The sequence below is a fragment of the Nuphar pumila genome, chromosome 3, assembly GCF_984573655.1.
Source record: "Nuphar pumila chromosome 3, dmNupPumi1.hap1.1, whole genome shotgun sequence".
NCBI lineage: Eukaryota > Viridiplantae > Streptophyta > Magnoliopsida > Nymphaeales > Nymphaeaceae > Nuphar > Nuphar pumila.
In genome coordinates this window covers 38,677,129-38,691,216 of record NC_143251.1, presented here as the reverse complement: position 1 = coordinate 38,691,216, position 14,088 = coordinate 38,677,129, and the positions used below count along the sequence as shown (strand labels likewise).

The window sequence follows — 14,088 nt, the reverse complement described above, 5'->3', positions numbered from 1 at the left end:
GTCAGGGAGAGAGAGAGAGAGAGGGACGACTAGAGAGAGAGAAAATCAATTCATAAAATTGCACAACTCTTAAAAGGGGACCCTAGGCCTCTATTTATAGTGTGTGTCTTGGGTCTAGGTCCAGCTCCAATCTAAAAAATATAATCTAACCTATTTACTCTATATACCCTCTAACTGCCAAAACTAGGTTCTAACTGATAGTCAGAACTATACTAGAAAGGGGTTAGTTAGGCTAAAAGGGATCTCTCCCTAACCGGATCCTAATTACCTTTAACTTAATTATCAAAAATAATACCTATATTGGCCTCACTTTTACTTGGGAGACCCCCTTGATTGGATTAGGTGGCATTTGGATCCTAAAGAAATGTATCTAACATTTCTTATAGATTTCGGACTATAATAATTCCACCACACTCTGGTACACCTTGCCCCCAAGGTCCAAAATTTGGGATCCTCCTTTTTAAGTCGAATTCCTATTCCCACATTGTTAAATCCCTTCCACCATGCTCCCATTCAATGAGATGCTTCTGCATCATCTTATCATACGTCTGCAACCTCTTAGTCTTCAGTAGGGCAATGGGTTGAGGCTCAAAGTCTTCATCATGGGGCACATCCACAACTACTGGAGGCTCACCATGGAATGGTTTAAGGCGAGATACATAGATAATAATATGGATTTTCACCTCTTCAGGGAGTGTCAAATGATAGGCTAGTTTCCCTAATTGCTCTTCAACTTGGTATGGTCCGTAGTACTTTGGCAGTAGCTTATGATAGTCTCGGCCTAAGAGAGTCTTTTGACCTCTAGGCCTCTGTTTCAGCCACACCCAATCTCCTCCCTCAAATGCGTAATTGGAATGACCCTTGTCATAGATCTACTTCATGCACTATTAGGCTTTCGAAATATTTTGCCTCAAGGTAGCGAGAATCTTATTTTGCATTTTTAAGTCATGATCAACCTCGAGAGATGCAACACTCCCATGCTCATATGCAGCTCCAGACAGGGGAGAAAACTTATATAATGCCTCGAATGGAGTCATCTCTATAGAAGAATGATAACTTGTGTTGCAGGCATACTCTGCCCACGTCAAGAAGTGGTGCCACTTGTTCGGATGGTCTCTTACGAAACAACAAAAATAAGTCTATCATTTTATTCACGATCTCCGTTTGTGGGTGGTGAGCAATACTGTAATTCAGTTTGGTATCACTCAACTTGAAGTAGGTGGTCCAAAACTGACTTTAAAAGATCAAATTTGATCACTCACTATGCTCTTGGACATACCGTGGAGCTTCACCACATGGCTCATGAATTGTTCAGCTACCAATTCGACAGAAAATTCTTGTGGAAATCTGATGAAATGAGCGTATTTGAAAAACCTATCCACCACGGTCAAGATGACATCTTTCCACTCACATAAGGGCAGAGCTTCCATGAAATCTATAAAGATGTCTTGTCACACTCGCTCGGGGATCGGCAAAGGTCATAGCAACCCGGGCGATTTCATCACCTCATATTTGTTGGCCTCACAAGCCATGCATTGGCGCACATATTCATAGACATATCCCTTCATGCCCGACCAATAAAAGAAGGTTTTTAACCTCTGGTAAGTCTTGAACACAACTCTGTGTCCTCCACTTGGAGTGTCATTAACCTTAGGCAAAAGATCTCGGATCGCATCGCTCTCCAGCTGCAAGTAAATTTATCTCTTATAGAATAAGACCCCACCTTTAACCGTGTGGTTAGGGTGACTTTTTGAGTTCTTACCCAACTCACACACCACCTTTTGGATTCTACTATGACCTGTTTGAGTATTACATGCCTTACTCCATACATTACATTCTCAAGAATGCATTCTTTACGTCTAGTTGCCACAAACTCTAAGATCTAAGAACAGCCACAACAAGCAACGTCCTAATAGATGTCATATGTGTCATAGGAGCAAATGTTTCTTCAGAGCTTATTCGATATTGTTGATTATATCCTTTTACAACCAATCGAACTTTATACCTTTCAATAGAGTCATCTGCCTTAGTCTTAATTTTATAGACCCATTTTCGTCCTACATCATTCTTCCCACGAGGCAATTTCACAAGCTCTTAAGTCTGCATTATTTTCAATGCACTTAATTCTTCAGACATTGTCCTCTGTCATTCTTCTTAAGAAGTTGCCTCTACAGAGGTAGGCTCAACATAGGGATAGATTAAGGCTAGAAATGCATGATGTTTTGGAAAGAATGTTTCATATGACACAAAGCAGGTGGGAGGAATAGAGATACAGGAACTACAACACACCAAGAGGATAGGAGAGATGGCTTGAGTTGCATCAACAGAATCAACTAGAAGGGAATCAGGATTAGCCTCTACATGATCAATATCTTCCTGCTCAATTCTTTCTAAAAATGGAATATTTACAACTCCTTCCTGTCTCCTTGAATATGTTGGTTCAAATCTGTCATTTTTGTTAAATATGTATATGTAAATGAATATATTTCTGTATTGTATTGTACCACTTGTACAGCATACTGTACTGTATTGTACTACTGTACTGTATTGTACAGCATACTGTACTGTGTTGTACTATTGTACTGTATTGCACTGTATTGTACAGCATACTGTATTGTATTGTACTATTGTACTGTATTGTACCACTCGTACAACATATAAATATCAATGGAAAGGGGAGAAGACATCATTGCCGCCCAACATTTTTTTTCTCTCTTCCCTCTTACCTCTCTCTCTATCTCTTGCTACGATAGTAAGGTGACTCCCACATCTGATTTCTCACATGGTATCAAAGCCAAGGGCGTGGTAATCACGATCATCTGGAAGGCCCCTAAGGACCTTGACGTGCGTTTTTGGGCGTTCTCAAGGAAAGTGTTTTTTTTTCATCTTTTCTCTGTTGTTTCTCCGTTGAATCACTATATTTCGACGTCGTTTCTTCATTTCCTCATATCGTGCATCTTTTCCTTCTTACATATTCTGTTATCCCCAATTTTATCAACCCTAATTTCTGTTTTCCCCAAATTTGGGAACCCTCATTTCTCAAAAGTGCCTCTTTTCTCAAACTTCTTGTGATTTCTTATCTATTTCTTGCAATATAGTTGATAAATCGTACATTCTGCACGATTAACTAAAAAATCGTGATTTCCAAAACTCAAAAATTTCTGTCCGTACGGTTCTGTCCGTACAACCTACGAATTTCTGTCGTGCTGTTTGATTCATCTTTGATCTTCTTCCTTATGGATTCTAAAATCAGCCCCGGATTTCTTTCTCAACTTGTTTCTCACAAATTAACTCATGATAACTACTTACTTTGGAAACGCCAAATTCTGCCGTTTATCCGAAGTCATGGTCTTTCCGGGCATCTGGATGGGGGATCACCCGCCCCACCTATGACTATTACGCAAGAGGTAACTGGTAATGATGGGAAGGTGAGTTGCATTGCTATTCCAAATCCTGCATATGATGTTTGGTTTCAGAAGGACCAATCTGTGGTTGCCTATTTGACTGCCACGTTATCTGATCGTATATTACAAACTATCTCTGACCATTTTACTGCTGCAGAACTATGGAGACATCTTGCTCACTCTTATTCACAGGTTTCTGAATCACGTGCACTTCAACTGAAATGGCAGTTCCAATCTATGCGAAAGGGAACTAAGACCATTACTGAATTTCTAGGGGATATCAAAATTATCATTGATCAGTTGGCCGCTATTGGATATCCTGTTTCTGACAGAGATGTTGTTCAGCAGGTATTGGGAAGCCTTGGGCCCCAATATCGTATGTTTTGCACTGCATTACAGGTTGCCTCTACACTTCCATGCTTTGAGGATTTACAGGCCAAACTCCTACAGTATGAAGTTAGTTTGACTCAAGATCATCTTATTGATGATCCTCATCCTGTCATGTTTACATCTGGGTCTACCTCATTTCGTCCACCTGCTGCTCATATGGGCCGTGGAGGACTCCTTCCTACTCCTACTGCTCCACCTGCCACTAGAGGTACCCGTGTCCCTACTTGCTTCCATTGCAACAAGCGTGGCCATGTGAAAGCAGATTGTTGGCACAACCCACAGAATCGCAACAAGGCAGGGAGGCCAGGACCAAGAGCTGGACAGATGAATGTTAGACAGTTTCAGGGGCAGCCGCAGGGAAATTTTCGAGCACATCAGGGTACTGATCAGGGACAGAGTGCAGGGTTGCCACATGATGTGCAACAAATTCTGATGACTGCATTTAACAACATGAATTTGCGTCAGAATAATGATGGAGTTTGGTATATTGATTCTGGAGCAGCCGCACATGTTACTTCTGATGCAGGTAAACTTTCCAACATGGTTCCTTATATTGGCACTGGCACTATTGTCACGGGAGATGGTTCCCACCACCCTATTTCTCATACTGGAAATGCATCTCTCTCTTTGTCACAATCTACACTACCATTGAAAAATGTCTTACTCACTCCTGCCATTGAGAAAAACATTTTATCTGTTTCTAAATTGGTTGATGAAACAAATTCATCCATGGAATTTACTCCGTCTTTTGTTTGTCTTAAGGACCTTCGAACCAAGAAGATGCTCGCTAAGGGTGAACGACGCGGAAACATGTACGTCTTCGAAGCAGCCCCCGGGACTTTGAAGACGTCATCTACCGTGTCTCCATCTTTTCCTGCTTATTTGAGTCAGTCTTCTTCTGTTATGCAATGTAATAAGCCAGTTTCTTGGCATCGTCGGTTAGGTCATTGTAGTCAAGGGTTCCTTGACAAATTGTTTTCTCAGGGTTTTATTCCCAAAGTCAAATTAGATCATAAGTGTCCTAGTTGTAATGTCTGCAAGAGTCATGTACTTCCCTTTCAAAGTATCAATAAAAGAGCTTCCAAGCCATTTGAAATTATTCACTCTGATGTTTGGGGCCCAGCTCCTGTTTCATCTCTATCTGGCTCTCGTTATTATGTGTTATTTCTTGACTCTTTCACTCGTTACACTTGGATTTACTTTATGAAATCTAAATCTGAAGTGTTCAAACTTTTCAAACAATTCCATGCTCTTGTTCAGAACCTTTTCAATTCAAATATCACTTATTTCCAGTGTGATGGTGGTGGAGAATACATATCTCATGATTTTAGTGAATATTTAAAGGACCATGGCATCACACGTAACTCCTCTTGTCCTTACACTCCACAACAGAATGGAGTAGCAGAACGTAAGCATCGGCATATTGTTGAAACCGCGTTAAGTATGATGCACAATATTGATATTTCTTTCTCTCTTTGGACTGAGGCCTTTCACACTGCAGTGCATATCATTAACAGGTTGCCTATGGAATTATTAGGAGATCAGTCTCCTTATTATTTGCTTCACGGTTCTCACCCTTCTTATGATGATTTGCATGCTTTCGGATGCATTTGTTATGTCCATGTGGATCATTCTTTACGTAACAAGTTTCAGGACAGAGCAGTTCAATGCAGATTTCTGGGATATGCCGATGGGTATAAAGGATATAGATGTTATGATCCTATTTTGGGTAAGATTAAGGTGTCTAGAAATGTTGTTTTTGATGATGACCATTTCAGCACTTGTGATACTTCTCAGGTATATGAGCAAACTACTTATGATCCATGGCTTTGTGATACTTTGCTATATGACTCTATCAGAGATCCTGTTGTTGATTAACCAATTCAGTTTGAAGCAGACAACTCCATCATCCAGGATGCACCTTCACGGTTTTCAGGTTTGGTTTATGCCCGTCGAGGAGCCCCTTCAACTCCATCTCACGAGGCTCCCCCTCTTCGACGATCCACACGTGAAAGGCATCCTATCCATCGTTGGGTTAGTTACAACAATTTTTCTCTTGACTTTCAGTTGTTTCTAACCAATGTGGCCAAAGAGAAAGAGCCGTCTACTTTCCATCAGGCAGCCCATTCTCGAGCTTGGGTTGAAGCTATGAACGAAGAAATGGCAGCACTTCATGAATGTCATACATGGGATATTGTTCCTCGACCTGTTGATAGAAATGTTGTTGGTTCCAAATGGGTTTACAAGATCAAGCGTAAACCAGATGGTAGCATTGAAAGATATAAAGCTCGCCTTGTTGCACGCGGATTCACACAACAATATGGGCAAGATTATGAGGAAACTTTTAGCCCTGTTGTCAAAATTGGCACCATTCGTGTGATCCTCACTTTGGCACTTCAGCATGGTTGGTCTCTTAGCCAGTTGGATGTCAAGAATGCGTTCCTACATGGGGACTTGAAGGAAGAGGTGTATATGGAGCAACCTCCTGGATATAGTGAACATGATGCGGCTACATGGGTTTGTAAATTGAGAAGGTCTCTTTATGGTTTAAAACAGGCATCTCGGTCTTGGTTTGAGAGTTTCTCCATGGAAATTCAGCAGCATGGCTTTTCTAAGAGTATACTTGATCATTCTTTATTTATGTATAAGAATGATCATGTTACTACTTGGGTTCTTATATATGTTGATGACATCATTATCACTGGGAGTGATGATGCACATATTGCCTTGGTCAAGTCTTTACTCATGGCCAAATTCAAGATGAAGGACTTAGGCCCATTGCGATACTTCTTGGGAGTTGAAGTCGATAGACAAGATGATCGACTCACTCTAAGTCAACACAAGTATACTCTTGACATTCTTCACACCATTGGTATGATTAATTGTAAACCTCTCAACACCCCATCTGTCTTAAATCATAAGTTTAGTGCAAAAGAAGGACAATTATATCATGATTCCACTTTATATCGCCGCATTGTTGGTATGTTGCAATATCTTACATTTACAAGACCTGACATTGCTTATGCTGTAAATCAAGCATCTCAGTTTATGCATGCTCCCACTGATTGTCATATGGAATGTATTAAGCGTATTCTCAGATATCTGAAAGGGACTATTGGAGATGGATTGCTCTATCACAAAGATGAAAGCTTCACTACAGGACACCGTTTACTTACATATTGTGATGCAGATTGGGGTGGGGACCCTGATGAGCGTAGGTCGGTTTCAGGATATTGTGTTTTTATTGGCCCAAATATTGTCACTTGGAGTAGTAAGAAACAAAAGGCCATTGCTAAATCCAGCACTGAGGCAGAGTACAGGGCAATGGCAGCAGGGACAGCTGATGTCACTTGGGTACGGCATCTTCTTCAAGAGTTGAATGAACCTATCTCTTCCTCTCTGCTTTTATGTGATAATAAAAGTGCCATTAATATTTCTTTTAACCCTATTCATCATTGTCGCACGAAGCACATTGAGATTGATCAGCATTTTGTTAGACAAAAGATTGAAACAGAAGAAATTGAGGCTTCGTATGTCAGATCAGAAGACCAAGTAGCAGACATCTTCACCAAAGGATTGGTTAGTCATCAATTTTGGTTACTTAAGGGCAAGTTGAGCATGATTGAAGATCATCCTCAACTTGAGGGAGGCTGTTAAATATGTATATGTAAATGAATATATTTCTGTACTGTATTGTACCACTTGTACAGCATACTGTACTGTATTGTACTACTGTACTGTATTGTACAGCATATTGTACTGTATTGTACTATTGTACTGTATTGTACTGTATTGTACAGCATACTGTACTGTATTGTACTATTGTACTGTATTGTACCACTCGTACAACATATAAATATCAATGGAAAGGAGAGAAGACATCATTGCCGCCCAACATTTTTTTTCTCTCTTCCCTCTTACCTCTCTCTCTATCTCTTGCTACGATAGTAAGGTGACTCCCACATCTGATTTCTCACAATTTTGCACTTGAATGTCACTCTGTGGAGCATGTGATCTCTGATAGTAATAGTTTTAACCCTCCTTTCTTTAAATAAAGCATGAAGAAGGTTATGTCTCCTCCTTATTTCAACACAATCAAACTCAAAATAAGGTAAATGTTCCAAAAATTAATATTGTAAGTGTCATACTAATCTTACGATACGGTACGGTACGATACTATGAGAAATAATGATACGATACACACTCATATCGTAATACGAGTGTGTATCGTATGTATTGTATGATACATCCTTGTATCGTACCATATCGTATGATACACCTTCAACACACTTTAAAAAGGGTCGTATCATTTTTTTAGGGGGATTTTAAAGACCTCTTGAGGTCTAACACTCTCATTTATGTATAGGCTATTAATCTACGCACCTTATGAGTCGTGAGAACGATTCGGGAGCCGATCCGTGCGCAAGGGAGAGGGATTTTGCGATTTGCTCAAATAAGAGTGCATTCTCACAATTTTTCCACTCAAGGAAGTGGGTTAAGGTAAAAAACCTTATTATTTGCTTCTTCTTGAGTTTTTTGGGGAAGATAACATCAAATGATCTAGCATAGCAGAGGGGCACTCAAGTAACAAGTGAAAATGAATGAAAGTTGAGTGCAACTATTGTCATTCACATTCTTGGCCAAACTTGTGGTGCAAGTGAATGCGAGAGAAATTGAAGCATCTTTGAGCAAATCCATACAAAAAGAATAAATAGATTGAAGCACAAAAGGCTCAATGACCTTGTCAAAGTTCACGACAACTTACGACTGAGGCAGAGGCATATAAAATTATAAAGTTTATTTATCATTTCATGTGTTTATTTAAAGTTTTTTTATATCATAGAAAACTCAACTAATTTTAATTTTTTCATGTCATCTTTTTACGCAAATAGAAAAGTTATATCAAGGAGACAAAAAAAAATTGATCTCATTAGTTTAAAATTTTTTGATGTATTGGATGCATGGGTTTAAGAAGAAACAGACATTTTGAATGAAGAGGACATTCAGTAGATCGACATGGAAGGAGCACAGGAGGTAGATAATGAAAAACCCACATATATTGGAGACAATGTGAATGTTGAAGAAGAAGAAAAAAAAAACAAGAACAAGATAATGATGATGATGATTGAGGTTATATTTTTTAAAAATATGGTTATTTAATAACACTTAAGTATTCACAAACTTGGTTATTTTGTTTTTGTTTATGTAATGTGAAAGTATGAGTCTTGTGGCATGTTCTTAATTGCATGATATTTAATATTTTGCATTATTCTTGTGAGATAGTTGATGTTTGATGATGTCAACAATAATACACTTGAAGTCCACAAAGGAACAAGAGGATAACACATAAAATGCACTCAAAATGCTAACGCAAAAGCCACAAAAGGCAAGAACACTTAAAAAAACAAAATCTTATTAACAAATAATCCTTTCAAAAAGATGATTTACACTTGGGCTAAAATGCCCTATTTATAATGAAGTGGGGAGGCCAGTATAGAGATTGGGCCTCCCCAACGGCTAGAAATATAGCTGTTGAGATGGTCCCCACAACTATATTTGCCTTCCCAATAAAGCCCCGGGGCTCTATTGTCTTCCCAATAAAGCCCATGACAAGTGTACATATTACAATAATAATAAAAAATAAAAATTATCAAAATAACAATTACAAGTATGACCATATTAGGCACAAACTATGCAGCAGAATAAAATGACCAAAATACCCTTTAAGGGTATTTTGATTTACGTAGAGCTAAACATCAAGAATATATATTATATATACATATTTAGGTGTATATATAATATATTTTAACACTTTACATTCATTACCAATGACTTTATCTTAATGGTTTGTTTTTAAGCAGAATTATTTTTCGCTAACTTTTTATGTCAGAATTTGTTTTAATTTCTCAAATGCTGTTAGTAGCGAGTTTCTTTTTTTTTCTAGAAGCCGTTTTATAAAAGCTGGCTAGAGCTTGGACCAGGCTGAATTGCATTGACATAGATTGAATTGCATTGACAAATTGCACAAAATGATTCCATGACTGACCATGTTGTCTAACAGAAAGATTTCCAAAATATAATGAAAAAAGTTTGAAAAATCAGGACAAAGCAGCCACAACTTGTAAACTGGTACACAAGTACTGGTAATTCAATGGAGAGAGCACAATTTTTTCTCCTTTTTGGCTCAATAAGGTACACACATGGAAGCAGTGCCAACTATTCCAACTTCAGTCCTTGAAATATTGACTCGTCAACAAAGAAAATAATGACTAATGCAGCAACTGAGATATAAACCTTGAATGCCTACAACATTCCAACGTGCTATCTTATCAGAACAGCTCATAGAAAAAGTTGTATCACCCCGACCAGGCTTCCTTCGAGCTATTCTAATATCTTGAACTGGTGAGGAAGAATCTCTTACCCCACCATTCTCTTTAGAAGTTGAACAGTTGGCTCTGCATTTATCGTTGCATATAAGCACAACTCCTGTGTTCGAAGCATCTCCACCTACACAAATAACAATTTCATTAGAATATTGCAGTTCTTTAGGACAGCCACTGAGTTAAGTTTAAAAATCATCATTGTTAAAGATTCTTTGATGGAAACATTACAGTGTTGTTGATAGAGAGTCTGGGTACAAAATGTCTCACCCGAGATTCCATACCAAAACAAAGCAGCCTTTCTGGCCCAACACAAGTATACACTATCTGCTTCTCTAAACCAATAACCTAATCATGGACTCATGTTTTGCTTAATGCCAGTATGAAAAATGTATTATTGCAAATTCTGTCTTGTACAAAGCATTATACCCGGAGACCTAACTGAGAGCATGGAAAATGAAGAGAACAGTTACTGTAAGGAATGCACTGAAACTTAAAAATACGCTTCAAAACTACAATTTGTAGTATTTCCAGTATGGCTTTTAGTTCCACGTTTAGGATTAGAACAGATAAACGCATTCCCCATGTCCAAGGCATCTCTGCCTACACAAACAATTTTAATAGAATGTTGTAGCTGTCTAAAACAACCACTGAGTGTAATTATAAAATCATAGATGTTGGAGATTCTTTGATGGAAGCATTGTAGCGTTGTTGATGAGAGATAGTCCGGATCTTAGTTGTCATAGGCGCTAGGTGGAGCCTAGGTGGTGAGCCCCTAAAAAAACCTAGGTGGGGCCTAGGCGGTACCCAAAATAAAAAAAACATAATAAGAAACATGTATATTGTCTTCTCTTTCTTCTTCTTCTTCTCGAAGAAGAAAACAAATGATGTCTTCAAAAAAAAAAAATTAAAAAGCCTAGGCGACCTAGGCGGCAATATAGGGCCCCACCATCGCCCAGGCGACGGAGCTGCGCCTAGATCACCTAGGCCACGTCTGACAACTAAGGTCCGGATACAAGATAGATCACCAACATTCAATATCAAATCCAAGCAGCCTCTTTTGTGCCAACTTGTGTTACTTGGACACTGACACGGGTGTCAGTGTTGGACACAGGTACGAAGTGTCGAACACGACAGATTTTGAAAAACTAGATATGTGGGCACGGCTATATATATATATATATATATATATATATATATATATATATATATATATATATATATATATATATATATATATATATATATATATATATATATATATATACAGGGAAAAGAAAGGGAAAAAAGTAATTCAGTAAAAAATAAAAGAACTAGGTGATTCATGCTCGGTTCTCTCTTTCTTCTTTGTTGCACCACATAATTCATCAAAAATTGTGAAAAATGAGAGTTAGTTCATAAATGAGACTAAGCGAGAGAGAGAGTTTTTTCCTAACTGGCTTGACTCCTTTAACAATTATGAGAGAGAAAGAGGGAGAGCCCGTTTGCATAGAAAAGGGGCATGTTGACTCATTTTCGTGAAGTTAGGCTGCAATAAAATATATGGAGAGAAAATATGGTTTAAACTTTAAACAACATTGACACAAAGTTTTCGACATTAGACACTTTATGTTTAAGATACTCAAAAGTGTTGGACACGTGACACCAAGTGTCCATTTTTTTTCTGAAACACTTTTATGTTAAAAATGAAGTGTCTAGGAGTGTCGGTGTCCAACACGTTGACCTCTAGAAGTGTCAAGGTAACATAGGGGTCACCACTAGTCAACACTATCTGCTTCTCAAAGCCAATAACCTGATCATGGATTGAATTTTGGCTTAATGCCGCTATTAAAAATTGATTTATAGCAAATGGTGGATAATTTTACTCTAATACCTAATTGAAAGCATTAAAAAGCAAGAGAATTATAAATGAGGGAGAGCATTGAAAATGAAGCATATCCTTAGAAACCATAACTAGTAGTTCCAGTATGGCTTGTAATAATAATTAAATAAAGAAATATAAAACCAAAAAAAAACATACATGGCAACTGGCTGATATATAAATGCAATTGCCAGCCAACCTTCATTCTATATTCCATGCCTCCATGACTATCAGTTGCAACCTCAAAGAGCAGATCAGTGGTGTCAGAAATCTTATCATCATGCAAGTTGTTGAGGCGTGCTATCTCCCCATAGAAGAACCTGAATCGCAGGGGTGACATAGTTACACCAACAAATGAAAACTGGATAGAGCATTAACTCTGGACTCAGCAAAGCCCTATTATTGCCTAATTGTCTTGGGACTTGGTGATTTGTCCACAGAACTCAACTGGTATATGGTTGTGACATAGCCAAGTCAATATGGGATTGGAGTAAGTCCTCTAGCCCATGAAGATTCCCCCCAGTTGCAATCAATTTAGCTCACATAACAACGAAAAGCGATAACAGAGCCCAGGAACTATCAGTACGCTTCCAACGACAACCAACCAGAGACAGGAAAAATATTTTGAAGGTTTTATTTTGAAAGTGAAAATAAATAAGGATAAGCACGTTCAGAACCTCATCAGCGCTCGTCTTGCAATAATTTCTGCGTGTGAATCATTGAGAACATCACCATGTGGACTCAAAAGCGAGCCCCCAAGGCATTTTGTTCCAGTGCCCAATGCCACAACTCTGAGTTCTGAAGAAAAAACCATTAAAACAAAATGATAAGAAATCCAATAACATATATAATTGAAAGCTAAGAAAAATACAAATCCAACAGCATACATAATGCACATAAACAAGCAAAAAAAAAAGAGAATCTGAATAATAACTTAAACTACTAAGAAAAATACTATCAGCGTCAAAGAATCGAGCTTCCGATATTTTTGGGACGTTATTTTTTAAGAAGCTAGGGCGACGAGCCGAGAGTAAAACTGAAAATGGCGAAAATGTCCTTTACCTCGAGAAGGAAGGGGAGGGGAAAGGAGGAAGGCGGCGAGGACGGTAGACTCCCTTCCTTGAGGCTTCCCTTTCTTCGGGAGCGAACCGTATCGGCGCAACACAGTCTCTGAGACGACCTCGCCCCATCCCATCGCCGGAGCCCGAGCTTCCTCTCCGGCGTCCATACGCTGCTCGTCGAAAGAGGAATAAAAGGATCACCGGAATATTCCCACCTCCTTCTTCTCTTCGGCCGCCGGAATTAGGGATTTCAACGACAAGGTAGTTGGAGAAGAAGAGCCGTCGTGCTTCTTTTACTTTGATTCGCACTTCCTCTCCTTTTAGGAGTAATAATATAAGAAAGCTTATCGTCTTGCAGAGTTGCAACTTATAACTGCAAGGGGTTTGGCGTAGTGGGATGGGGCTTAGGCGGTTAGGCAGGCGATCTAGGTTCAAATTCTGTTGCTCAAGCAAAAGCGTGGCAACTTCTTAACAGCAAGGATAAAGCCCGCAGGGTTTTACGATGTCAGGATAGTGACCATAAATATGGCAGGTAGAGCGCTAAGTGTATGATCTTGGGACAGTTTTTGTTACAGTTCTAGATCCAACAAACTCCTGAGTTTTCAAGATCCAAACGCTACCTCAACTACGAGAGAATGCTTCTCATATCAAGGTGGGGCTCGGAACATGCTGTGATCACATGTGAAAAAATCATGGAGCACATGTCTATATTAAAAGAAAAGAGAGTCTGACACATGTCTACGTTAGAGTTAAAGAGAGTCACACTCTCACTCAAGGAAGCCCACATGAGAAGGTCTAATTGGAAGAACATGGTGAGACGACTCTCTTCTCTAGATGTTTCTCAAGTTAATTAGAAGAAAGTCTATTTGATATTTTCTTCTTAATTAATAGGACTTTTCATTAGAGTAGGAGTCCTGACAGAGGTAGGCTCTAGAATCATTTCTCTAGTCGAGTTTTTGTTTTGTAGTAGAATTCTTTGACTTCTGTATTAG

General features: G+C 38.8%; 1 protein-coding gene across 2 annotated transcripts in view; it reads right to left on the bottom strand.

Annotated features, from left to right (window-relative positions):
* Positions 1-13,414, bottom strand: part of LOC149842639 (denosine deaminases acting on tRNA) — a 29,023-nt gene extending 15,609 nt beyond the window's left edge. Inside the window, exons 1-4 of one of the 2 annotated variants that reach the window (XR_016430798.1) lie at positions 13,098-13,414; positions 12,713-12,833; positions 12,195-12,355; positions 10,089-10,301 (exon numbers count right to left, since the gene is read on the bottom strand). Coding sequence is in view for 1 of the 2 variants with exons in the window: in XM_089999337.1 (XP_089855463.1) it covers positions 10,089-10,301; positions 12,195-12,355; positions 12,713-12,833; positions 13,098-13,263 (661 nt within the window). In the remaining variant the exon portion in view is untranslated. The remainder of the gene's footprint in view (positions 1-10,088; positions 10,302-12,194; positions 12,356-12,712; positions 12,834-13,097) is intronic. The other variant, XM_089999337.1, reaches the window with a different exon arrangement.
* Positions 13,415-14,088: the final 674 nt, after the last annotated feature.